This window comes from Heliangelus exortis, chromosome Z (assembly GCF_036169615.1).
Source record: "Heliangelus exortis chromosome Z, bHelExo1.hap1, whole genome shotgun sequence".
In the NCBI taxonomy this organism is placed as follows: Eukaryota; Metazoa; Chordata; class Aves; order Apodiformes; family Trochilidae; genus Heliangelus; species Heliangelus exortis.
The window spans coordinates 53,597,144-53,623,985 of NC_092454.1; the positions used below are offsets into that span (position 1 = coordinate 53,597,144).

Genomic DNA, 26,842 nt, shown 5'->3' on the forward strand with positions numbered 1-26,842 from the left:
CCTGCAATGTGTATGAAAGACAAATGCACAGAGAAAGGAGCAGCTTTACTTTGCCATTTCTGCAGCTTTCCAGGTAACAAATAATTAAAACTCAAAGTGACCTTCACATTTGCAAATAATTATTTTGATTGTGAACATCTGGGCTCAGACTTTTGAGAAATAATTATGATGTATCTTGATGATATTCTTTTGATAAAAAAGAAGTGAGATGCTGAACAACAGCAATTTTAAGCAGTCCTAGTGCAAAAAAGAATAAATTTTAATTAGTTACTGATCTGTCTCTGGTGAGTTTCTTTGTGTTATGACAGCTAAAAGTGAGATAGAGGAAATCCAAGAAAGCAAGACATTTTTCATAACAGAAATAAAGCAACTGTTGATAAAAATAAACCACTACATCGTCAGAAAAAGAAGTACACTGATATTCTTTAACATTTCAGCAAATAAAGTTTAAGCATTACAATATATATTTCTTTTTCTCTGAGACAATTCAAATGAGAATTACCTTTCTCTCATGAAGAAATACCTCTGCTCACAATCTTATGCTTTCCTAACTCCTTCTGTCTGTATGGTTCAAAGTACAGTTAAGAAATGGCAACAGGAAGGGTACGGGGAGAAAGTTACAGGTGCCTATTAGGAAGACAAGCAGCTCCTGATACTGAATTATGCTGCTGGATTAATAGACAATTCTCACTAATATAAAATACTTAGTTCCTACAAAGTTGTCAAGTTTGATATAGCTTTGTGAACTAAAAAGCTAGTAAGGGTAACCAAAAAATAATACTATCTAGGGCAGCATATACCATATTGCATATACCATATTAGGAATCATGGAAGTGTTAATTTGATTATAAAACCAAGTCTAGTATTATAAAATAACATAAAGCATTACCAAAGTTAGTATAGTAGCAACAGCAGAAATTTATTTTTTTTAACACAAGTTATTTTCAGCTTTCAGTAGGTTCTTCAATTCAAGATGGAAGGCTAGAGAGTTCTTCCACATTTTCTGAAAGGGAAATGGGACATACAAAATTTTGTTTCTGCTTATTCAGAAGCCTTGTAAAAATTCTTGTAGCTGTGCAACTATTTCTGTATCCACAGTTTCCATAAGTGCCTGAAAACCTTGCTCTCCCAGTAATTCTTGCTGTGCCTTTAGCTTCTCATAGATGAACTGCTGCAATGACACTGTGTGTACAGGATCCTTCAATGCAAGCTGTGGAAAACATGTAAGAGAAAAATATAAAATAATGCACTAGAAATACTCTGAGACTTACTCAACTCTACTGTAACGTCAGTTGAAGAAATAAACCTTCTTTTCTTCAAACTCAATATACAAATGAGAGAAAGCTCCTGTGAAGCAAAGATCAGATTATTTATTACAAAAAGCAACTATAAATTTAGGAACTATCTGAAATAGTCTTGAATCACAGCCCCAGTCATTGCTGTATCATTTCACCCTTCTGTAAGAGAAAACAATTTCAAATCTGCCTTAATTACTGCCAAATTTCCCATAACTCCTAAAAACTACCTCAGATGTTACCATGATAAGCACTTTAGAGATGGCACGAACTATTGGCAGTTATGAGTAAGGAAAAAAAAACACTGAAAAAGTTTAACTAGTTTAGATTAAACAGCAGCTAATACTGTGCATACTGTTCCATGTGCATAAAGCACAGACACACTTCTTCACTGTACAGAGGTGCACTATAGTAGTTCTGAGGTGCTAAGTGCGCAGCATCTGCTTCATGGCAGGTGATGATGAATTTCCAAGTAATCCTCTGAGTAATCTATGCATTACTACTGAAAAGTAACTAATCTTGGAAAAAAATAATGAAACTGTAAAAAACTCTCCTTAGTTTATTGCAGCAACAGGCATAAACCCACAGCTCAATGTTGAAAGCAGCAGCACAGTAAGCCAGTAGGGACTTCTGTAGTATGATTAATGTTTGCTGCCAGAAACAGGATCCATTATTGTAACACAAATGGGATTTAGGAATCTTTAGACTTAACTAAGGAGTTAATATATTAATTAGATTTCATTCAGATAGTCATGTCAAAAATACTTTGAGTAAATTATTTTCCTGCAGCAATAAATTTGCTTTCCTTCTACTCCAAGTTTTTGGAGCTTATATTTAGAACTAGCAAAACATATAAAATAGCTTGGTATAATTAGTTTGTTGACAATACTAGATGATCAGTTTTAGCTAAACACGAATGCAAAATGACAAGTTTGGAAGAACATTATGCGCTACCCTTTATTCACTGTATTTTCATTGTGACAAAACTAAAATAGTATCCGGTTTAAGAGAAGACCCTCAAGATGTTTTCAGACTGTTCTGTTTCCTTTTTAGAGGTAAAATAATTCCTACAAAATTAAGTCTCCAGATTGCTAAGCACTGGATATCCAACACCAGTCCAGCCCAGAACACAAATTTTCTCTTTCTTCAGCATCTTTAAGCAACACTATGTAAAAACTACCACTCATAAGAAGTTATATCCCAAATAATGAAGATACTTTTTAGTAAACCACATTATCACATAAAAATTGATGATTTGATTTATTACATCGTAACTAATTTATTTGTTTTCCTGAACATACACAATCACAACTTAGATATCTAATTTCTTCCCATACTAAAGTAAAATTAAAAAGAAACCGCCTAAGCCCATATTTACACATAACCATAATCTAAAACATGTACCAGCATGGATAATTCCAATTTAAATAAGATAGATTTTTATTGGAGAATACTGTGCTACATTTTTCCTCTCTACAATTTCAAACAAATAGTTTCATGTTAGCTAAGAATAACCTTAAATCCCTTTTTGAACTGTTAGTCTGGAATTCTTAAAAACATAAATTAAAGGCACAGAAAAATAAGTCATCTGAGGTCTGTATACTATGCACAATGCAAGGTCATGAATCATCTGTCTACATTTTCATCAATACAATGCAATGAGACTAAAATAAAGCAGTATCTGGAAATGATGAGTACCTAAAATTGTCATAAACTTATAAAGCACAGTTCTAGCTAAAACATACTTCAGTAATTACAAACTATGTATAATATCAAAGAGCAGTACCAATGACAGGATAAAGGAAAAGATTAAAGATAAGTACACAGACCCCGTGCAAACATCAAGAAGTAATACTTTGTACAGCCCATGCTGGTTTATATTTGTTCTCATACTAATGGCCTTAAAAGCTGCAAACCATTATTATTTTAAGGAGAAAATCCTTTTTATTTTTTAATCATTGCTTTATGAGGCTTAAACCCTGAGTCCTGGCACAAGCTGCTCCTTCAGCAATAGAATGTATGAGGGTAGAAAACTCTAGCAAGAAGGGAAAAAATCCCAGAAAATTTCTTAAACCAACTGCAGACTCCCTTTCCACTGTTTTTTATTTTCCCCTTCAAATCAAATTTTTGTTCCCATTTTTATTTCAGCAGAAGTATCTACTACTGCAGTGGCTCTAAACGTCACATGAATTGAGTGTCTGCGCTGATGTTCATCAGAGAAGAAGAAATTTCCAGTACAGTGGGTACGAATAGGCCCAGGTTACATTTTAGTTTTAACCCAGTTTTTCAAATCAAATGCTAACAGTGTTTTTAAAGTTATGACTAACAATCCTGATTATTATTATTTGACAGCTCTACTACCAGTGATTTACCCAAATGACCTGTTTTGTTTCAAAATAAACAGCCATGACAAATTTTTGTCTCAATTTTTGTACCATTCACAAAAATTTATGCCTAGCAATTTCAGTTGGGATTCTGAACAGTTTATAACAGGCATTCATAGTAACTAGAGTTATCTAACAGCTTTAACAGCTGTTAGAAACTTCTACGAAAGGAATAAGAGTACAGTAAATACTAAAGTTAGATGAAAAAATGACAGTGTAGAAGTCTAAAATATATCAGGAATAATCAGCTAAATATGGGAATGAGAAGAGTGAAAAGGACAGCTATTGTTATAAAAGAAGATGGAGAGGAGAAAAACAAAGGATTTTCATAAGGCTTAGGAAGCTGGAAAACACAGTAACAGTGGAAATAGATACATCTAGCTTAGGGGATCCAAACTGAAAATGAAGCTTTAGCATTCATGTATGCCAATTCATTCCACGTAAAACTTCCAAGGAAACAAAGGCAAAAAAGATGTTTATGCTGAATGTTAAAGAACAGCTGAGGAATAAAGCACAAATAACACTTTAGAGAAAAAAGAAAACCGACATGCAAGGCAAGATATATTTTCCATGTTAATAAAAACCTGCATTGTCATATCCTTACTGATTCTGGCTCCTCTACCAGAGCACAGCCATTTCTCTCCATTCAAATCAATACAGTTTTGCATGTAACACCAGAACGATTCCCTCATTATGACTATTTAGCAACACTATATTGGTGTGTTGTATCCTTTACAAAGGAAGAATGATACAAATCATGATAATGTACTTTTTGTTTTGCTAGGGTAATTCCACATTATAGACAGTCCATAGTAAATCCAGATCTCCAAATTCTTAAATACATATCCCAGTAAATAAAGCCAATCTGTAACTGAAAAACAAATACAATTTCTGCAAGAAAATTACTAACACTTTAGCCAGACAGAGGGAAATACAACTTGAGGGTAGTTAAAGAAAGTTAAGGATATAAAAGGACAGTAGATGTAAATTAATTCTGTGTTTTAAAATTTTCTTTTAACCTTATCTCTCCCTTTATAAAGATATATTATATCTTTAAAAAAAGATACATATAATATATATATATAATATACAATATTTAATTATAATTATTATATATTATATAATATGTAATATATATTACATACTATATTATATTAAAAATTATATATTATATACATCGTATATATATATATACACATCGTATATAATATATAATATAATATGATATATATATAATATAATAATATATATAATATAAAGATATATTGATTTATTTTTCTAAAGATATAAATGTATCTACATGCATACATGACCTTATAGCAATCTTCCAATATCTGACAGGGGTCTACCCCAGGAAAGCTGGGGTAGGGATTTTTACATGGGTGTGTAGTGATAGGACAAGGAGAAACAGTTTAAAATTTGAAGAGAGGAGATTTAGATGAAATTGCTTCCTGTGAGGGTGGCGAGACTCTGGCACAGGTTGACCAAGGAAGTTGTGGAAGTCCAATACCAGGAGCCTTGAGCAACCTGATCTAGTGGAAGGTCTCCCTGGCCATAGTCAGGGAGCTGGAACTGGACGACCTTTAAGGTCCCTTCCAACTCGAGCCATTGTGTGATTCTATATAAAGAGATTATCCAAATCCATTAGGAATAAATACTAACATTCTGCAACAAACACAGAATTTAATTTAATCCTGCAAGCTGGAAGAACATTTAATCAAATTTAACAGAATGTAGTGTTCCTTTTAAGCAGTAACAGAATTATAGAACTATATAATATATTTTTGAGGACCACAGAAAATACTCCTGTTTTGTTTAATCTGAGACTGCAAGACACTGAAAACTTCCACTAAGTTCCGCTAAGGCATTACTAATAGCAAGACTATAAACAATAGCATTTGTGCAATTTTCTTTTTTAAAAAAGGAACCATATACAGTTAGTATTTTAAAAGAAAACCATACCAACAAACCAAAATCATCCAGGAGGTGAAAAAAACAAACCCAAATTCAAACAAATTCAAACCCAAATCAAAACCCATTCAAACTCCTTTATGCTTGTACAAGAAGAAATAAAGTACTACAGGAGTGTCCACGAGTATTTGTTTGGATGCATGCAGGCCAGTAAAGCAAATGCATTACAGAGCTACACCCACCTACTAAATCACCCAACTCCACATTTTGCAATTACTCAGCAGTCAGACTCTCATTCCCCATTAACTGCAGTTTCTTGAACTCTTCAGAGTTTTTCCCTGAACTCATAATTTAAATTATGAAACATTCAGAGATGTGGTTGGGCAAAAATAGCACAATTGCATGGTACATAATACAGAATCTTCATCTGAAGCAATGCTCATTGTTAAGAATTCTTTATATTACAAAAGGATCTATGCAAGCATATAGATCAAAAGCTGTTTAAGTAAAAAACATATAATCTAATATAAAAAAGTGTTTTGAATATGAGAAATTTGCCCTGCCATGAAATTTCAATTACTCAGTTTTTCAATATACCCTTTATATAGTGTCTTAGTATTATAATGTCCAGACTTTGTGAAATGATGATTTTATTTTGGCAACATTTTCAAAGACTCAAAAGGTAAGCAGAAGTGTTGTGGCTGCAAAGTTTGTCATTAAAGCATTTTACTTTTTTGATACAAGAGATTAATTTTTCAAATACAATACATGAAACAAATACAAAGGTAAAGAATTTGGTCTGACACAACTGAATCACATTGTCAGTTCTATCATTGAATAACAGATCTAAAACTTACCAATTTCTTCCTTTTGTCTTGTTCTGTGGGAGGTTCCTCATCTTCTGTAACTTTGGGCTCTTCAAAATGAAACATCAACATGCAGCTAAGAACGAGAATAAGAATAATTTTATAATTTAAAGCACTTTTTAAAACTCAGGACAGATATGAGGGAGTCTGAATAAGGTCAGGCAATCTGTTAGAAAGTTGTTTTTTTCTGAGACCAGGGAATCTAAAGAAGCCTGAATGCATGTTTTGTGTCATCAACATCCATGTAACAATACCACTTATCTTCCATATTTTAGCTCAAGTTCTGTCTTTAAAATGTATTTTTATATCTAGAAAACCAACTAAGTGGGTTTAAAAAATTCATAGATAGAATTCCCCAGTTTTTCCAAGGAAGTGCTGTAAAAGCAGAATGTATCCTATCAGAATGAAAATGAAAGTGGTATAGATGCAAAATTAGCCAAAATTTCTCACTGCATTTCTATTTTCCTGTAAGATCCTTAACAAGAGAACCTGAAAACAAACACGTTAACTACTGTTGGTTCTAGATAAAAAGAAATCTAAAATCCACAAGATGCTGAACAATAATGTTTTAGGTCAACAGAAAGGAGTTAGCTTCTGCAGTCATTTATTTAAAGGGTTTTTCTAGGCTGGAAAGACAAAGTTTTATTTTTTTGTTTTGCTCCACTCTCAGCTGGTAATTACCAATACACGCAACTAACATACATATTTTAGTTATTGTTTTTATACTAAGCATAGAACCAGAAAATATGAAAAAAAACAAGTTCAAATGCCAGAGGTTTTTTCCACCTCTTGAAACAGTTTGAATGAACTTTATTTAATAAGATACTGGTGAAAGCTATCCTATAGCAAACATCCTTTCCATTTATTTTACATTCTCTACACTGAAAGAATACAACTATTCTACCACTTGTTACTTAATTTTCCTAGAAAATCTGCTTTAAGATCCAAAAGGATAAAAAAAATCTCTCAGGTGACAATAAATTGTTAAGTTGTTGCATTAGGTATGTATATGTTTTATGCAGGAATATGACATAATCCACATATTACAAAGCACCAGGACATATCTATATTATTGTTCACTTTCAGTCCTGTAGCAATGTGCATTTTTAATTGCTTTATTTCACTAGCAGGTGAAATGCTCCTACAGCTAAGCTGAATGACTTGTTTTAAAGATGTTAAAATTAAAAAACAATAAATTGTTTTTATGTGAAAATGTTCAGAGTAAACTCTGTTTACATATTCAGTTTTCTATTAAAATGCATTTAGACCTGATAAACAGCTTGGAAGAAGAATCAATGCTATCACAGAAGATGATTTCTAGCATCTCAGTTCCTTATGGAAAAAGGTGGCAAAAATGTCAACTGTTGAAACATGGAAGGTTTGAGCTAACTTTTTCAGACCTTGATACATTTTCGGTACCATAATTAAAAAAGCCTAGGAGAGACTGGAATAAAAAAACATTATGACAAAGCTGAGAAAAATGTGAATATATTAGTAGGCGAAGATGAGAGCAATAGAATGCTCCCCTTCCAAGAAAATCTGAGATCTTTTTTGTTATTACTACTACAATGCCAAACAGATACCCTAGGAAACCTGGCTGAGTGGAATCCCTTTGAACTGTAAGCCAGGGCACCATGTTATCATTTTCATAAGGTGATCAAAATCCTATCTAAAACTACTGAGAGCTTTATATCTGCATTTGTATTTGAAAAGGGTCATCCAAAAAGTCATTGTTTTAACATTGTTTCTCCAAATTTCCAGTATAAATGTATTCATGGTCATCTTACAGTTAAGCCAAGAGCGTAATTTAATTTGTACGTTTTTTCCTCTGTATTTTTACCCCCTCTTCTTCATTTAGTGGATGCCGCTCTATCTTGTTTCAGCCTTGATTTTCCAATGCTAAACATGCATGTTTAGTATCTGCACTACAGCACCTTGATATTATAATATCTGGAGTAAACCAGTATTTTTTCCTGAAATTCTGACGTATAATATTTTCAACTGGTTCAGGCATAAATTATTATTCTTTAACCTGGAGAGCCAGAAGAGAACATATTACTCAGTATGACTGGTCTCACTTTATTTACTTTCAGATTATGTTGAAATGTGTAACACAAACAGCAGAATCTTTCGAACAACCCATTTAGTATCTGTCAACAGATATATGTCCTTAATTCAGTGTGCTTGTATTTTATAAATCAAAAAGTAAAGTAACAAATTCTATAAGCTCCCAAGCTTGAAATATGAAATTAACTAGGACAATTTTTTATTCATTTTTCTATAAGAACTCTCTTCAGCAAGTGCTGGCAAAGCAACATACTTAGAAATGAAAGGGACTCAGTTAGGTTGTCTCTTGATAGTAAACAGAATACACTGCCAAAGCACATTCCCAGAATTTGAAGTTACATCTTCCAGAATTACAAAAACTGAAAAAAGTACTTTTGCAAGAAGTTCTTGGGCATAGCTCAGGGTCAGCAAGAGTGTGGACCATTCTCAGTGCACACTTACGCGTGTACCACTTTTTTTTTTTGTGGAGGAAAACTTAACAGCTTGCTTAGAATATATTAACTTATTAGAACATGTTATGTCAGTAGGGACAACTGGCAGAACACCTGGTTTTAATGTACTACTCTAAAACTATGTAATCATTACATAGAAAAAACAATATTGAGATCTCTGTCCTAATCTTTATTATTCAATAGTTTTTCATTTTTCCAGCTTTGACACAATACCATCAGTAACCTGGGAGTCAGTGATTAATGAGTGTGGTGCTGGGTGTCAGCATGCTCTGAGCACCCTTGACACCACCTTCCTGCCACAAACTCTTGCTCCTGGCTCTGGAGGTATTGTCTTTTGAGGTATTGCCCTGTAGCAGGAAGTGTGTGCAGTGGAAGAACTGAAGAGGAAGAATTGTCCTTGTGGGCTATGTTTTTATGTTCTCCAGGCTATGAGGTATACACTAAATCCACTGAAAACTGAGATACTTAGAAGGCCTTGGTTAAACCCCAGATGCCTCACTCAAAAAACCTCTGAGCAACCACCCTGTCAACACTGATTTTACATACAGTAGTTAAATGTGCAAAAAGTCTAAGCACATGAACATTTTAAGCCGTTACTTAGTAGATAACTTAGTGAACCATGTGAAGTTATACTGTTATTTTAAGTTCTCCCTCTCCCCATTATTTTTTTTAAGACCAAAAATTTCCTTTTTTACTAACACATTTACTCTTGTGCAAAGAGAACGTTTGTGAGGATGTCTTAACTGCCTACAGATTTTTCCAAGCAACACACTACATATAAAACAGTATGACTACTGTTAAATACACAAAAATTAACTAGATTTTCCACTTACTCTTTGTATGTTCCTGTTTCAGGATCTTCAGTCATAATATCATGTAGCCCTTCTACTGAAACGTTGATGATACCACAAAATTTATCTTGGATAACACTGGAAAAGAACAAGATTTATCTTGGATGACATTGGAAAAGAACAGGAAAGTGACTTAGCTAAAGGAACTAAACAGGAAATTTGCTCAATAGTGGCAGAGCTCATTAACTAAGCAGTATTTTCATTGCTTACTGCTTAGCTGAGCATGCTATTCTGCACTAATTCAGTATTTTTTTTTCAGTTGCACGTAGGTTTCAAAAATATGCAAGGAACATTATTCTTAAATAGAAGAAAACCTCACATGCTGCTGCTGAAAACCAAGAAATAATCGCAAATGGAATAAAAGAAAAAACACATTAATGCAGAACTGAGTGGGGACGACATGCACCTACTAACAGCCAGAGTACTGGCTTCTATTCTTAACACATTTACACATTTTCTCTCATAACTATTCAATGCAAAATCTGCACACAAACCTTTGAGCAAAGGGTAGTTTGTAAAAAAGGTGGAAAATACCTGCACCCAGTTCTGCACAAATGCTACTTCCCTGACTTGAGAAAAAGGTGGGGTAAGGCACCTCCTGCCATTTGAAATACTAAGCTATTCAAGACAGCTGCAAAGGCCTAGTAGGTATCACTGTGGACATCAGAGATAAGCACCTTTCTTCCAGCTGAATGACAGACTGGATACCAACCAACACCCAAAATTACACTTAACACTTCATTTAGACATTTGCCCCTTCTTTGAGAACTGATGTGCCTGTGAAGTAAGGAAACAGAAATGTGTTCTTCCTGTATTGGATAAAGTACTCCAACTCCTAGTTAATGGAAAGCACCTGGGTCTACTGTTTCTGATGAGTTTCCTGCTACTTTGGGTCTAAAGCCAAAGGTGCCCTTTTGTGGGATTTCAGTGCATGGACCCCTATCCTGTGAACTAGGAAAGTGTGCAGACATGGCAAGTGAAAAGATGTTCATCTAGAGAAGACTGCAAAAATTTCAGCTACAAGCCCAAGCACCAAAGAAACAGAAATGGCCTAACTGGTGATGTTAAACTACAACTCTCTTTTTGGGACTGCCACTGACTGAAGGATTTCACTACTCCCTGTACAGAATTTCAGGCTTATTTTCCCCCAAAAATGCTCCTCCTGCCTAGTAGGCAGAAACAGACATGTTCCATGTTTGTTCAAAGGTACTGAATACTAAGTTCATTGATCAATTTGATCCTTTATGTTTTAATATAGATAAATCTATTTCTTATTACTCTTCTGTTTTCTTATCTGGGTTTAAAACTGAAAAACTTGGTAAGCTGTAGGCTCCTTATACATTAGTAATTGCACTGGAAAAACCTGTCACACAACGCAAAATTTTATGTATATGACAACTGGACTTTATATACCAATGGATGCTTTGGAAAAAAATGCGTATCGAGTTAAAATACAAGGATTTCTTTCTTTTGCTAGATTCAATTCACAATTGTTTTGTTTCCAAATAATTATTTTGTCCCATTTCTATTCAGCTACTGTCAAATGCCGCATCTGAACTGTATTTTGTATATTGAAAATTATCAACAAAATTTGACAAAATGAAAACCAAACACAGTTTTCATTCATTTTGGCTTATTACCATTGTCAAGCATGTATTTTAAAAGAGACCTCCTCCTTTGCCAAAAAGCCTCCTCATCTCACTCAGAACAGCAAACCATTACATACTGTGAGACTGCATCTGTGTGAGGTTCTGCAGACACCAAGCAAACAGACTGCTGATCACATGGCACCTCTGAGAAAAAGGAGCACTGCTCCCTTCATAGCCTGCAGAGCAAGACAGAGCTTTCTTCACTCGGGGCAGAAGGTCCTATCTATCACACCTACCATTAAAGCTCTTCTGCCTCATGCTCTCTTGACACATAACCCTAGGAAAATGTCATTAATGTGGTTAATATTTTCCAGCATGAGAAAGGAAACAGCTGTCCTCAGATTCATGTCAACAGAAGACAAAGGGCACTCAACTGAGAACAAATGCAAACACTTTGCACCCTGCAGGAGCAAACTATGCCCTGTAAATATGCACTATATAATTAATAATACAGATTGCTGTCTGTTCCTGAAGAACCCCCAGCTGCCACAGAAATTTGATATTGGGAGAGAACACTGTTTGACTCAGTGAAGGCACAGCCTTTAATTGTGGTGGTCAGTCTATTCAGGGAGGTTACTTTAATTAACCAACATGTTAATAAATATTGTAGGCATACTGCTTATTAATTTTATGGGGTTTTTTTTCCCAAGCTTGCATATTGCTAGGAGGAGCACACAGGGAGGCCTAATTTAGTAACTCTTCTTCTCAAGGCTCTGCGATATTTCCAGGAGAAATGGAGGATAGTGGTTGAAGACCCAAAATGCTGTTCAAGATAGGTAGCACATCAAGAAATAATTTTTTACTTGGAAAGGACATTCCCTTTGTAACACAAATGAAGAATGGTATTTTACTTATTTTTTTAGTGAAAGATAGAAAATTCATGGCAGTTTTTCTTTTTTCCAGCAAAGCAAGGCTTAAGAATGTAGTAAAACCTTTCAAAATGGGTTAACTGATGATGGCAGCTATCAGTAGAGATAGTAAAACTCTCTTCTCTTTCTTTTTCCCTTTATATGGGACATGAAATTTCTTTCTACATAGGACTGACTGAAGTGTTTACCAAGTATGGAATGATTAAACAATAGAACTATTTTTAGACTACAAGACACTCACTGATGAAAAGCTGAGACAGGATAGGATCACTGTACTTTTTAAAAAAAGAAACCTCAGCTAAGGTTCAATGGCAATATAAAATGCACTGGGATTTATTTTCATAGAAGAGAAACAAAGACATGCAAATCAACATAATACCTGTTTAAAGACATCCAAATTAGCCTGCTTGTTTCAAGAAACTCATGATAATGTGACATAAATATATTCAGCAAATACAGGGACACTGTATTCAGATGAACTTTCAAAAAGGAACAGGTAACAATCTCCACACTAAAATCTTAACTCAGAAGAAAGGCAACATTTAAGCAGTTCATCCCTTGAGCTGCATATAACCCAGGGCAGCAATTAAAAGAACAGCAGCATCAATTTATAACTGGTTTTATAACTGTGCAGGTTCCCTAAGTTATCAGGACAAAAACTCATTTGATAAGAAGCAAAAAAAAAATCAAAAGCCAAGCCCAGAATAGAGGATTATGACTTCTATAAACTTGTCAGGAACTGAAACATTCCAGAACCCAGCTTTAAAGATGCAATTAATACCTATTAGCATATATATTTTTTAACACAGAAAGGATGTTTTATGCCCTCTGTAAATAAAATTTACCTTGCCTAAAATGGAAATAAAATGTAGCAAACATTTAGGACAGTCTGTACACGAGCCTTTCATTTCATGTACCCTTTCATTTCAAAGTATGCATCACTTGCCAGATAAAAGAACCAAAGGTCTGGAAAGGAAAAAAATTACCACGTCTATTCTGAAAGAAGTAAAATTTACTTTTTACTCATTCTATCAATAATTTCAAATACACTCAACTTTCCATTCAGAATTGTTATTATCCCATGACTTTATGCATTCATTCAGAATTCAGATTCCAATTACAAAGACAGCCACTGTAAATAAAGTTTTAACATCAACTTAATAAAGCATCTATCATGATAAAATTTAAGGCTTATTTATATAAAAAGGTCATGTCTGCTATGAATCTTCCTCAGTCTATGAGAAATGGAGGAAAAATTCTGCATGGGAAAACATGTTTTCTTTAGAGTACAAAAGAAAGAATATTTTATGCTTTTCAACATTCATCAGCTTAAATTTTGTATCTTTACTAGTGTACAGTAGATATTAGAAAGATTATATTCATTCTTATCTCATCAGCCAAGGCAAGAGATAGAGTGGGACAAATGGAGATTTCTTTGTACATACTATGAGCAACATAAAATTATAAATACACACATCCCCCACCTTTGGAGCTGCTAAAGAGCTCCTGAAACAGTACTGCAGCAGCTAAGACATTTCAAAGGGAGTCCTCTTTGGCTGAACTTAAAGTTGATAATGATGAAGTATCATTTTCCTTCATGAAGGCATACTCATCTAAGTCTTCTAGTGTATTCTCTATTGATTTTAAGTTACACACAAACCACACACACGCATCTGTTTCACAGTGTGAATATTTAAAGCTATTAAAGTTCATAACAACAAAAGAAAGCCATTTCCCCCAAAACTGCATAATGAATCTCTCAGTGCTTCACTGATCTCATCCAAATTGTTGGCAAGCTGGATATTGAAAGAGTACTCCACTCCAAAGGATATCTTCCCACAGCACCAACTCTTTCCTTGCACAAACCTATCTGACAGCATTAGATGCCTTTCACACTCCATCTCTACAGATGGTGAACCTCATACCTGGCAAACAGCCCCTATAGCAATCCACCTCCAGAGGGAACCTCTCTCATGCATGTAGAGAGCAGCTGTAGAGCGTAAAGCAAAAAAAGTTGCACCCTGATGGATTTCTTTGAAAACCAGGTTTGTTCAGTCTCAACCTTTGTTCCCTCCAAAAATCCTCTTTTAATAAAGGTACAGCAGCATGTCAAGCAATCGAAACCTAGTTAACTTAGTATCCACTGAATTTTAAGTCCATTATTTCTGAAGGCACACATATAAAACAGTTAATTTAGAAATACAGCATATAAAATTGCAGAACATACTACTGTGCAATCAGAGTAATTAAATGAAAATAAATTTAACACATATAATGAGCAATTTTTTAGGAGCGGCAAAAAGTAACAAAAAAGTGGTTGAAGAGGGAGAGAAAGACCATAATAGTTTAGGCACATAAAAAGCTTAAGCATGAGTAAGAGTCAAGGTTTTCCTTCTTTAAAATCATTTAGCTATTACATTTAATATCTAATCCACAAGTAGAAAATGATTTTTGAAAATCAAATCCAAAATAGCTTAAGCTCTATTGTCAGAGTAGATGAATAAAGTGTCTCGTAAAATAAAAGTATTTGATCTATTACACAGTAAAATAAAGTATTATGATAAAGCAAATTGATATTTCACTACACTGAATAGAGACACATAAAAAGCAAGAACTGAGGCACGCTTGCATGTTCAACACACTCAAGGTCTATTTATGTAGTGGTAGCAGATATTACGTGTCATTCCTGGAAAGAAACTGGAGATGGACAAGGAGGAAGAAGCAGTACAACATAGCCAAACACACGAGTTACACCAGCAGAAGGCAGGCAGGCTAAGAACGAGAACCTTGAGGAAAGTTCTGGTTATCTAGGAAATGCTCCCATCTCCATGCTGCATGCTGGAAAAGCAAGACAACTACACAACATATATATATACCTCATGGAAGAGAGAAACAAAATATTGTTCTCTGGTTTTCCTTTAACAAAACCACTTGACTATAAAGTGTGTTATTTGTAAAACAGAAGGTTCAAGTCTGTAGGATCCAGGCCTATGAAAAACGAACAGTATCTACAAAAATAAGACCCATCCAGCTAGATGAAAATTGTACAAGCTTTGACCATTTGGAGCATTTTATAATGACTTTTTTTTTAATAAAGTTTGAATTACTCAAGTAAAAGTGAGAAAAAAATTCATAAAAACTCAGGTTGAAAATACAGATACAACACTCTAGATATAACCTGATGATAATGTAATCAGAATACCAATATTCAAAATATAAATAAAAAGGTTAAAAAGCAAACTACATAGTAAAGTAATATCCACCTTGTGAAGATGAAGACTAAATTAAGGTCTACCCTAAGAAAACCTGCATTGTCCAGTGACTTCCAAATACATACCACAAATATGTAAACATCTTCAGCGATTAGTCTAGAATTATGTATTATAGTGTAGTGTATTTCCTCACTTTACACATCTTATCTAGTCTAAAATTCCCTCAAACTACTACAAAATATCTTTTGTCGACAATAATTAACCAGCTCTATTAACCTGGATATAATAAAATTGGTCAATTTTTCAATCCAACAGAAATTTAGTTTCATTATTAACCCCAGTATCAAGTACCGTCACACAGATAAGAGATATACACTAACAAAAAATTCACTTTAATATATTCGTTATAAACACTGAATACACAATTTTGTATATTAAAATATAACACAGGTGTGAATAAAATTTGTATAGATAAAAATTTATTTTCCTCAAGAGTTTGAACATGATAGATGTAAATATGCCCATCTTCCACTGTGATGATTAACACAGGCAGAGTATTACAATGAATAAATGAAGCACTACTTGTTCTTTGATTGTCCCAGAATTCCTGGCTTCATGATTCTGCTAAAAACTGGTATTTTGCTGGCTTCAAGCTACCTATATAATTTCTATAGAAAAGTACATTAAATAGTGAAAATAAAAATAAATCTATGTGAGTATTATACTGCACATATACTTGAATTACAGGTGAAAGACTCTGAAAACAGGGTTATAGGATAAAATACCTTTATGTCAGATTTAAATAACATCTAATAAATCCCCATAATCTTCAAACCATTCAGGAAATATAAAGTATACAATTTTCCACATTTCTATCAACCAGATGATTCTAGCCAGTGAATATATTTTAAGAAAAACGAATTCTTTATTTCTTGACATAAAGTCAAGAGCACTTAACATTAAATCAAAGGAGAAAAATTACAATGATGAGTGTTCAAACAGTATGACTTGTGCCTGACTTTCAGATGCTGTTCGCTTGAGCAATCTGATTCGGTCCAGTTCAGAATGTCCCAGCAAATTTGGAGTGAGAGACTGGACTGGCTCTGTTATGCTGTATCTGCCAGGCTGATAAAACCCATAATATTCTATTCTCTTTTCCCCCGAGTTTTCCAGCACCTTCAGTTTCTGCCTAAATTGAATAATTTTACAGGTTAAGAACAGGATCACACCACAAGCCAGAATGAAAAAAGCTAGTAAAATGTCAAAAGCCTGATTCAGCTTTTCCACCTGTTGTGTACAAAGTAGGGATGTTTGTAATGACACAGGAGCAGCATCTGTTGGAAACACACCTTTTTCTTCTACAGTTCTGTTAACAGGTGTAAGCTGTGCTGGTATCTGCACTGGTAATGTTGATAATACTCTAGTTGCCTGTGGTGGAATTTCATCAGCATTTGTTTCAAAGGGCAAAGCGTTAGAAGATGCAGTTGTAGTTCCTCCCCAGAAAGAAACATACTCAGTTTTTTCACTGCCAAACTGTTCAAATACATTGTCCCTGTTTCCCTTGTGCCATGCCATCAGCAAAGTGGTAGAGCTGTGATGGACACCTATGGATCCTAGACTCCAGGATGTTTCTGGGCTGGCAGTAGGACTACTGCAGTTTGCAAACTGAGTCCACTTAAGGTAATGCAAAGGTCTGCCACGCATACTCAGGGGATTCTGACAGTGAATTTTTATAGAAATAGGAGATGATGCAAGCCAGTTAAGCAACCCAAGCATTTTGCAACTGCAGTTCCAAGGATTATAATTTACCTGTAGATAAGTTAAAGATACTAAGGGCCTGAGTACTTCTGGTTGTAACTCTGTAATGTTATTAAATGCTAAACTGAGTATTTTAAGTGAGTGACCCATTTTTTCAAAGGTACCATCACCAATGCTAGTTATTTTATTTCTGTCTAGCTGCAGATACATTAAATTGTTCAATAAGGCAAAAGTGCTGGCATTTATGTTTTCTAAATCATTATAACTTAGGATTAACTGGCTGAGGTTCTCTAATCCAAAAAATCCATTTACAGCAATAAATTTTAGCTTTACATTTTTTAAAGACAGATACCTAAGCTTGTTAAGTCCTTCAAATGCAAATGGCTGTATCGATCCAATGGGATTGTGAGACAAAGAGAGTCTTTCAAGATTTTTGAGCCTTCTAATAGCATTTGATGGCACAAGGGTTAAGTTGTTACCTTCAAGGAACAAATATGCAAGGTTTTCAAGACGATGAAATGCGGAATCTGATATCCGTGAAATCTTATTATTAGCTAGGTTAAGTGTTTGGAGACTTGTCATTCCCAAGAAAGTCCCACTTCCAAGGATACTGAGACGATTTCTTTGCAGTGTTAAATATCTAACAGAAAGGAGATCTCCAAATAATCCTCTGGGAACAAAAGCTATTTGATTATTCTGAAGGTACAAACAATGAAGATTGGAAAGACCTTCAAAGACTCCTGGATCCAGGCGTTTAATATTATTGTTATTTAGATGCAAGTAGCACAGTTTGGGCAGTTCCACAAAAGATTTCGGGTGTACATATGAAATACTGGCATTATCCATGTAGAGTGCAGCAAGCTCCTGAATGCCTCTTAGTTCATTTGGAGTGACACGCGATATATTATTCCCACTGAGGTACACAAGAACTGTTGTTTTTGGAAAGTTCTGTGGGATGCTCGAAAGTCCTAAATTACGACAGCTAACTTGTCTCCCTGTGCAGAGCTGACATGCAGCTGGACAGCCAAGAGTCTCTTTCTGGAGCAGCAACAAAAGAAAACAATTAAGAATATAGAAGAATGTTCTTGGGAAGGGTGGAGAACTTTGCAGACCACACATATCCCTGTCTTTGGCCTTCTCACTCATCTCTGACTTTGCTAGTAGAGATAAAAAGAAGTTTATAATTATTATTGAGAGTTTAAAGATCCTACATGTACAGTCTTTAAAATATAAGCATCACTTTCAAGATAGATATGTTATATATTCTCTTCTCAAGACAATTAAGTAGTTTAAAAATAAAACTTACTAAGCTTAAGTTTGAACTACACTAAAAAAATTTTCAAAGTAAATCAACAATGAAACAGATGTACTGTCAACCCAGCCAGAAAATATTTAATTTGTTGCAGCATAAAATCAACTAAGCCGACAAAATAGCAGTAAATTAAAAAACTGCTTAACTGTTTTTTTATACTTAAGAATAACTAGGTAATGTTTCAATATCATTAAAATAGAAACACCAAATGGAAACAAGTTTCTTTTCACTGGTGGCTCATATATAATTTGACGTTTACTTCTATAAAGCTGAGTCATACTCGAAATAAATAAAAGTAATTTCTTACCCCAAATCTGAAGTTCATTATTTCTGCTATTTCACTGTATGCAGTTCACTGGAATAAGTTACAAGCTGACTGACTATACCTTGGTAAAGGCAGCATTGCTGCGTACTAGAGCACTTACATTTTGCCCCAGGATTAGCAACTGTTTGCTCAGGAAACTAAGAAATAAGTGGTTAAAGTCAGGTTGCCATGGATACAGGAAACCCTGGGACAGGAAGCCATTTTATCTGTGCTTCAGAAGTATTGTTGGAAAGGAAATCTCAATGATTTGTTTCTAGAAACCCAAAAACTATCTTAGTTTGTAACTTTTGTTCTTCTGTCTTTTTTTTCTCTTCTAACTACTGTTTTTAACTGTGAGAGCTCAAAAGTTTTACCTAAGGTGTAACTTTTAGCATAAAGCATACCTATCTGTAATACCACTAACTGCATTACCTGTAAATCCTTTACCTTTCAGCTGGAATCTGAAATGATTTATTAAATCAATAGCAACTCATATTGTTCTTCCTGTCTGCAGAGCCAAATACACGCAAGCTGCAGTGCTCAGAAGAGAGAGAGAAGACAGACGCTTGGTGCACAGAGCCCTGCTGCCTCCTGCACTCTGACAAGACACACCCTGACAGCAGTCCCAGGGAAGTTCAGGAGATCTTGGGAGATGAGAACCGCATGATGTGGTACTAAACTGGTGTCTGCTGTGTTTTGGGCTTGATCCAGGCACTTTTAAATCTCACTTTATGCTGTTTTTTTTTAAGTCAGTTTAACCACAGAGGATTATGCATATTCTGACAGCCACAACTTTGGTCCACAGCTTTTTGCTGCAATGTCCCTTGTGCAGATAAATACTTAATGCAAATGTGTGCTATAAATACCCCCCCTTACTTAACAACCGGAGATTACATCTTCAGTTTATCCATTACAGGGACTAAATACCTGCAAAGCCTAGTCCTTTCCCTCAGAATGGGAAAAGGGAAACAACAAAATGAGATGGTACATTAGAGAATAAACCTTCAAACACCAATGTAACTATAAAATCATGATTTATACTGTAAGAAGACCTTCCACGAAGTGAAATGAAGATGACAAAGCCCATCGTAGCCATAGCCAAGGAAGAGAGAAAACAGCAGAAGAATCAAGTCACTTTGGCAACAATGATCTCACTCAGGAAGCACGAGTTCACGTAAAGGGTGACACATCTCCCAAATAACTGCCTATAATGACACAAGCTGAAATGCATGAAGTACACGAGCAAAGGAAGCAGAACAGAGAAGGACATACTTTGGAAGAGGATTTCTTCTAAATTCTGCCAAAAGAAAGTTAAATTTCTGAAGTAATAAAAAAATGGTTTTGACCATATATAACTGGATTTTCATGTTTGAAATTTATAAAACATCCAAACATCAAGAGAAATACTCCTTCAGTATTTCACTTTGAGATGGTCAAAGTTACGAAGAGTTGAAATGAGTGGAACATTAGGAAAAAACAAAAAAGACCAAAAATTAATTACCTTCAACAGACATCATTATGTCCTACATTAGCTACTACAATATCTAATTTAAAGTAAGAAATAAGCAGGATCAGTAAAAGTGGTGCATGAAGTATATTTAGTTATTTTTTCTGACATCATGAAATCAATAGGAAAAATTATTCTATGTATTCTATTTTCATATTCTATATATTAATTACATACTTTAAAACATATTTTATTTAACATAATTCTTGATTTAAAGGAATGTAAAATAAAAGGGTATGTCCTTTCCTTAAATGGAAAATACTTCATAGTTTTCAGCAGTTCCCAGGATGATTAAAGATGTAGCCCAGGTATTAGAGAATAGTAAGAGTAACTGAAAAATATTATCCAGGTCAAATAGAGTCAGCTGAGGGGAAAAACAGATTAACCAAAAATGAAAAACTATTCCTAACAGAAAATTATCTCCTACTTAAGCTCCACTATCAATAGATTATGCTGATATTTACTTGGGTAAAGAAATAATTAAAATTACTTCAAGATATACTGTGTGAAAGAACTCCCCAGAGCTAAAAGAAGCAAGTTCCAATAAATAAAACAAAAACAAAACCAACCCCCCAAAAAAACGCTAGTTAAAGGACAAATGCTAATAGATCTCCCTTTTTGCAAAATCTCAAAATTAACATATTTAGCGGTATGTGATGAAAGACTGAAGCTGTATGAGATGAGCTAGCATGGAAATTAAGAAAAACCAATAGAGTAGTAGCTATGTAAGTGAAAGCTGGTGGCAGTAGGTCGCTGAATGTCTCTGTAGTCTTGTATTACTGGTACTTTATCAATACTCATAAAAATTTTGCTCTAACTATAACTCTCATTGTGGTTTGGAGAAGATTGATGACCTTTCTGATTCTCAGATCCCATGTACAAAATGAGGAAAAAGAATCTGAATCCAGCTCATGAATCCTTTCAGTTTGAACTGGGAAATCTAGAAAAGTCCTGTCTTGTACTTTGACAATACAGAAACTGGAGGCCTGCACATCTCACTGGATTATTGCTTCATTACTAGGACTCATCACTAAAGTACCTGAAAACAATAGCTGTTAAGAACGAGAGACAAAATAATATGCAGCATAACTGATACTATTTCGAGAAAAAAAACATTAAAAAAAACACTGGGATATACATGTAACTTGGATTACTGTTTCTCAAAATGGCTTGCACTTAAAAACCAAAATTCATTACTAGTTGAAAACTAAGGAAAACACTTAAAACAGGAAAACCCCAAATGTTTTTTTCAAGTAAGCGGCAGAAGCTCCAAAAGCAGCATGTTTTATTCACTGCAAATTTTGTTCTCTAGTGATAGAAACACTGAGTTCTTTCTGAATACAGCTTTACACGACAACAAAGAAAACTAATTTTGAATCTTGAAGTGAATTTTATCTTCATGTGCTAACAATAGAGTTACTAATGTCCTTGCTTTTTAGAATATTAAAGTTTTGTTCAACAAATGACTTCTTGTCAATGCAAGCATGAAGTCAGAGCAAGAACAATTTGTCAAATTGTGCATAAAATGACAGGTCAAAGTAATTCAAAGAATATACAAGCACTTCACCCAGTACAGCCTTTCCAAACTACCTCTACTTTCTCACTGATCCATGTTAAAGAAAATAGCATTCAGGATATTAATATTAGCTCACATAAAACAGTGAACTATCTCAAACTTATATATAGTAGGAAAACATCACAAGTTCAAAAAAAAGTTCTGAAGTTACCCATTTTTAAAATGTATTAAAGTCAATTTCTAAAGAACAAATTAATCCTCATAATCACTACAAAATTATGTTAAAGACTACAAAACAGAGAAACACCGATTTTTAGCACTGTAATTGTTCTTTTGAGCTTTCAAGAGTGAGACTACATGTTGCTCTCCCACTGTGTATTTAGCAAGTACCTCCTCTCACAGTTCTTTCTTAAACTCCCAACTGGTGGGCTATAAATACAACTTTCTTGTTTAGTTTTCAAATACCTACCATCTTCTGCCCCCATCATTCTCCAGATATGACTGCAAGTCAAAGTAATTCAGCCACTGATCTACTCCTTGGGTAGCATACACTTCAACTTTTAATCTCATTTCACCTACCTACATCCAGCAATATGGACACCTTATTAGTGTTAACTTACCATACCTTAAAATCTTTTTTTTGCTGTTCTCATTATCATCCTGATTATCTCAAAACTTCTGATTATCTCAAACATTCAAGATTCCCTCCACGTATTTCATATTCCTGCCTAAGTTAAAATCTTGATTTGCTGCTGCAGTTACTGAAAATTTCTCCATTCCACAGTGCTATTCCACTAGGGCTATTCCAATAGCAACAGTGATAGCTAAAAAAGGGAAGACACAGGCACAGAAATTATGTTAATCATACCAAATTGATAACCTAGCAAAAATATTCTTGTTTAATAAATCCACAATTAAGTATTTCTATACCAAACATATATCTATATATTTATACATATAAATATACAGCTGGTATATATCTATATATATATATATATTTCTATACCAAACATACATCAGAAAATCTATTTCCAAATTAGGAAGGTGTGTTTTTAACTTACTTTCCTTGTTAACTTTGGCACCTATTATTTTTTATTAAATTAGCAAGCAACATTCTGAGAAACAGTAAAAAGTGAGAACTATAGAACTTTTTTTTCCCATTGAGGATAAGGAAATAATTTTTCTTTCTATATATCTCACGTGGCTTTAGACTCTCATAAAATACTATGAGAGAAAGGTCTTATGAAAACTAGAGCTCACTGAGAAATAGGTAAATTTCTCATGTAATATTAAATTACTGCACCAATGAACTGGTGCATATGAATTAACAAAAAATAGTCTTCTAGGCAGCTAGCAGTAAGTCTGTGAATATAACAGTAAAATACAGGTTGTCCATCAGGGAAATACACAGACATGATATTCTGAGAGTAACAGTATTTATAGATTTAGCCTCTCCTATTCACTGCAATATTTAGTAAACTGCTCAGACAATAAGAGCAACAAGAAATGTAGTCAAAATGAGTGTAATTCAAACCAAATGGTTTTAACCAATGGTTTAAACAATGGTTTAAATCAAAGCAATTTCCCAAATTTGATTCAGAATAACTAAATTCGCCTCCTACAAAGCTATTCAAAACCAAATCTAATTGTACAGCTGTCATCAGCACACTGACAGATAATTTAGGAGACAGAAGGAGCACGCACTTGGCATTAGCAACGGAAAGCTTCTAAAAACTGTACAAAAAGAGAAAACAATTAGTGCATTTCCTGAAAACTACTTCAGACAGAACCCATCTGCAAAATAAAAAACCCATTTCCTCCTTAAAAATACATTCTTCATACACAGGCATTTCCTTGTATCAAAACCAGATGTTTTGTTTCAAGCACTCACTTTCTCATTAAACTATCTGAACATGAAATATTAATTTTGAAGACAATACATTTTTGCAGTTCTTGTAGTGAGATGAGATGTGATGTTAACCCTTTTGATATCTTACTAGAGTAGACTTGTGCTGTTAAAGTCACCAAAAGTGTCAGCCTTTCTCAGGCAGTCTCAAATTTCACAAAGTGCAGGGCAGCATGATAACCAGGTGTACTAAAATTGCTCAGCACAAACGCCACAGGAAAGCCACCTATAAATCTGTAGTAATTATTTCTTTTAAAGTGTGTTAAATCTTGTGATTTTTACACAATTTTAATAATATACTCTACTTTAGTCACTGCTTATTCAATAACTAATTTGCAAACAGGTAAACTGCACATTACAGAGGACAAAGAAAAAAAGTTTGAAGCATGCTGTTCTCTCCATTATCATCTTTTGCTGTCTTTCATGTCCCAGAATGTGTAGTGGAATGGCCTGAGCATGCCTACACAGCCCCATGTTTGAGGCACTCAGGTGCTAATTGCGAGGTGGGAGGCGTGAGCTTGTGTTAAGCCTCCGCCCCTGCCCAATTAGGGTTTGCCTCAGCTGCACATGAGCAGGATTGGGCAACCAATAAAAGGTGAGCCTCTGAACACACGCTCAGCTCACTCTCGACCAGCCAAAGGAGGAGGTCAGCTGAGTCTGGAGCAGCAGCACCGAACGAGGCTAGCCAAGGCTGAAGGCAGCAAAATCGGAGTACTGACTGTGCACCTTGGTGAGAACACCTCTTTGACATCGGAGCGCTGTACCCCAAGAGAGGTTTGCCTGTCTACACCCGTCTGCATCTGGTGGAGAATGCAGGCAGAGACCATGGTCTAGCCCCTGATTAGGCAAACCAGGAAGAAGGGAGCCAGTTCGGCACAACGCAGCACCAACAAAAAGGCTGAAGAGTCGGGATAGAGTTAACCAGAGCCAGAAAGCTCGAGTTGGGTAAGAAGGATTGCTACCTTCTATCGTTGACTCATTGAAAGAAAAAAGGGGACTGTTATTAGGCACCCCTGCTAATGAGAAGCTTCCAGAGAAGCCAATAACGTGGACGCAAGAGCAAGAACTCTCCTCCACTCTGTCCACATCTCTTGCGTGGGAACTTTGGCGAGAGGTCGGTGACTTGATGTGGGACCTCCATACTCAAGAGAAAAATAAGCATATAACTGACTTAGAAGGTACATGGAGGATGATAACTAATGCATTAAAAGAAATAAAAGCCGAGGCAAAAGCTGCTGCTACCACCATTGTAATGCCTATGCCAGAAGCTAATGTTGTTCCTACAGCACCCCCACCAGCAGAGTCTAACGCTGTCCCCACAGCACCTCCGCTACCTACTCTTCCTCCTGGGTATGGTAGGACTTGGAAGGCATTCTTAGGATTAGGGGATAAATGCTTTGCTATTAAAAGCATGTCAGGAAAGGCGCATCACTCCATAGCTGACCTTCTGTCTGACATCGGGCCAGAGGAAGAGGAAGAAGTGTCCACTCCGAGCACCGAAAACGAAGTGCAGGAGAATGCGAAAGTGCTGGCAGCCTACACCCCTGAGATGGGTGGTCCCAGTTGTTACCTGAAACCACCCCTACTGCCACCTCCCAGTTTGGAGGAGAAAAAAGGGAAAGAAGCAGCTGCCCCAGCCACCCAACCAGCTTGGAAGAAAAAATAAAAGCCCTTCTTGACCAGATAACTGAACAAACTAATCAGGCAATGAAGTCTTTAGGGAGGAGAGTTAAAGACATAGAGCAACGGTCTAAAGAGCAAAAGATGTCATCTTTTCACAAATATCGGGAGTCATCCACTTTCTCGGATGATGATGATGACGCTTTAACCCTGCAAGCAGGAGAGATCTGGAAAATGGATGTTACCCATGTTCTGGAATTTGGACGCCTTAAATATGTCCATGTGTTGATAGATACCTTTTCAGGCATGCTATGGGCCACAGTTCAATCAGGAGAGAAGGGTTTACATGTGGTCCGTCATCTGACCAATTGCTTTGCTGTAACGGGGGTCCCCCAAGTAGTAAAAAGTGACAATGTACCTGCTTATATAGACAGAAAGGTCAGGCAGTTTCTTGCCACTTGGGGAGTAAAACATATTACAGGGATCCCTCATTTGTCCACAGGCCAGGCAATAGTGGAAAGAGCTAATCACACGCTGAAGACATACTTGCAAAAGCAAAAAGAGCCAAAACTTGGACCCACAGATGCGGCTTAGTCTAAGCCATGATTCCCAATAACCTCCCGTATTACTGCACTACTCGTCCCAAAAAATCAACCGCATGCCAGAAGTGCAAATTAACTACAAGGATTCCTCCACAGGTCAAGGGGTAGGGCCCAAGTCATTACTATTTACTGGAAGAGGCTATAGCTGTCTCTCCACAGACTCCAGACCTCTTTGGGTACCCAATAAATGGACACGCCCTGCCACGACCGCCAACGGGCAACTCTGCACCCATTTCTGACAACAGCGCAACACCCAGCTGTTCAAACCCTCCTCTTTGAATAACCTTGCTGAACTTGCGTGTTTGGACATCGCATATCTTCTGTCCTGGCTGCAGAGCAAGCTCACAGTGGTTTTTGCTTGTTGTTTGTGTTCTTTTCCAAAAAAAAGAAAAAAAAAAGGGGGGGGGGGGGGCAGGGAGGAAGTGTAGCAGAATGTGTAGTGGAATGGCCTGAGCATGCCTACACAGCCCCATGTTTGAGGCACTCAGGTGCTAATTGCGAGGTGGGAGGCGTGAGCTTGTGTTAAGCCTCCGCCCCTGCCCAATTAGGGTTTGCCTCAGCTGCACATGAGCAGGATTGGGCAACCAATAAAAGGTGAGCCTCTGAACACACGCTCAGCTCACTCTCGACCAGCCAAAGGAGGAGGTCAGCTGAGTCTGGAGCAGCAGCACCGAACGAGGCTAGCCAAGGCTGAAGGCAGCAAAATCGGAGTACTGACCATGCACCTTGGTGAGAACACCTCTTTGACATCGGAGCGCCGT

General features: G+C 35.7%; 2 protein-coding genes across 7 annotated transcripts in view; both read right to left on the reverse strand.

Moving 5' to 3' along the window:
- Positions 1–894: 894 nt before the first annotated feature.
- Positions 895–26,842, reverse strand: part of IPO11 (importin 11) — a 94,690-nt gene continuing 68,742 nt past the window's right edge. For all 5 annotated transcript variants that reach the window (XM_071731568.1, XM_071731570.1, XM_071731567.1 and 2 more), the window contains 3 exons: positions 9,809–9,904; positions 6,448–6,532; positions 895–1,210 (listed from right to left, as the gene is read on the reverse strand). In XM_071731568.1, coding sequence (XP_071587669.1) covers positions 1,046–1,210; positions 6,448–6,532; positions 9,809–9,904 — 346 coding nt within the window. In that variant the 3' untranslated portion in view covers positions 895–1,045. The remainder of the gene's footprint in view (positions 1,211–6,447; positions 6,533–9,808; positions 9,905–26,842) is intronic.
- On the reverse strand, positions 15,843–19,079 carry LRRC70 (leucine rich repeat containing 70). Of its 2 annotated transcripts, none has more exons than XM_071731574.1 (2): positions 18,934–19,061; positions 15,843–18,471 (listed from the first exon to the last, which is right to left on the reverse strand). In XM_071731574.1, exon 2 carries the CDS (start codon positions 18,458–18,460, stop codon positions 16,535–16,537), a length of 1,926 nt encoding a protein of 641 aa, XP_071587675.1. In that variant the 5' UTR covers positions 18,461–18,471; positions 18,934–19,061; the 3' UTR covers positions 15,843–16,534. The 2 variants fall into 2 exon arrangements, with proteins under 2 accessions (XP_071587675.1, XP_071587676.1); XM_071731575.1 differs by having other exon boundaries at positions 16,458–18,352; positions 18,934–19,079.

Coding starts and splice junctions, on each gene's coding strand:
- LRRC70 (XM_071731574.1), bottom strand. CDS start 18,460: ATGAGTGAGAAGGCCAAAGACAGGGATATGTGTGGTCTGCAAAGTTCT.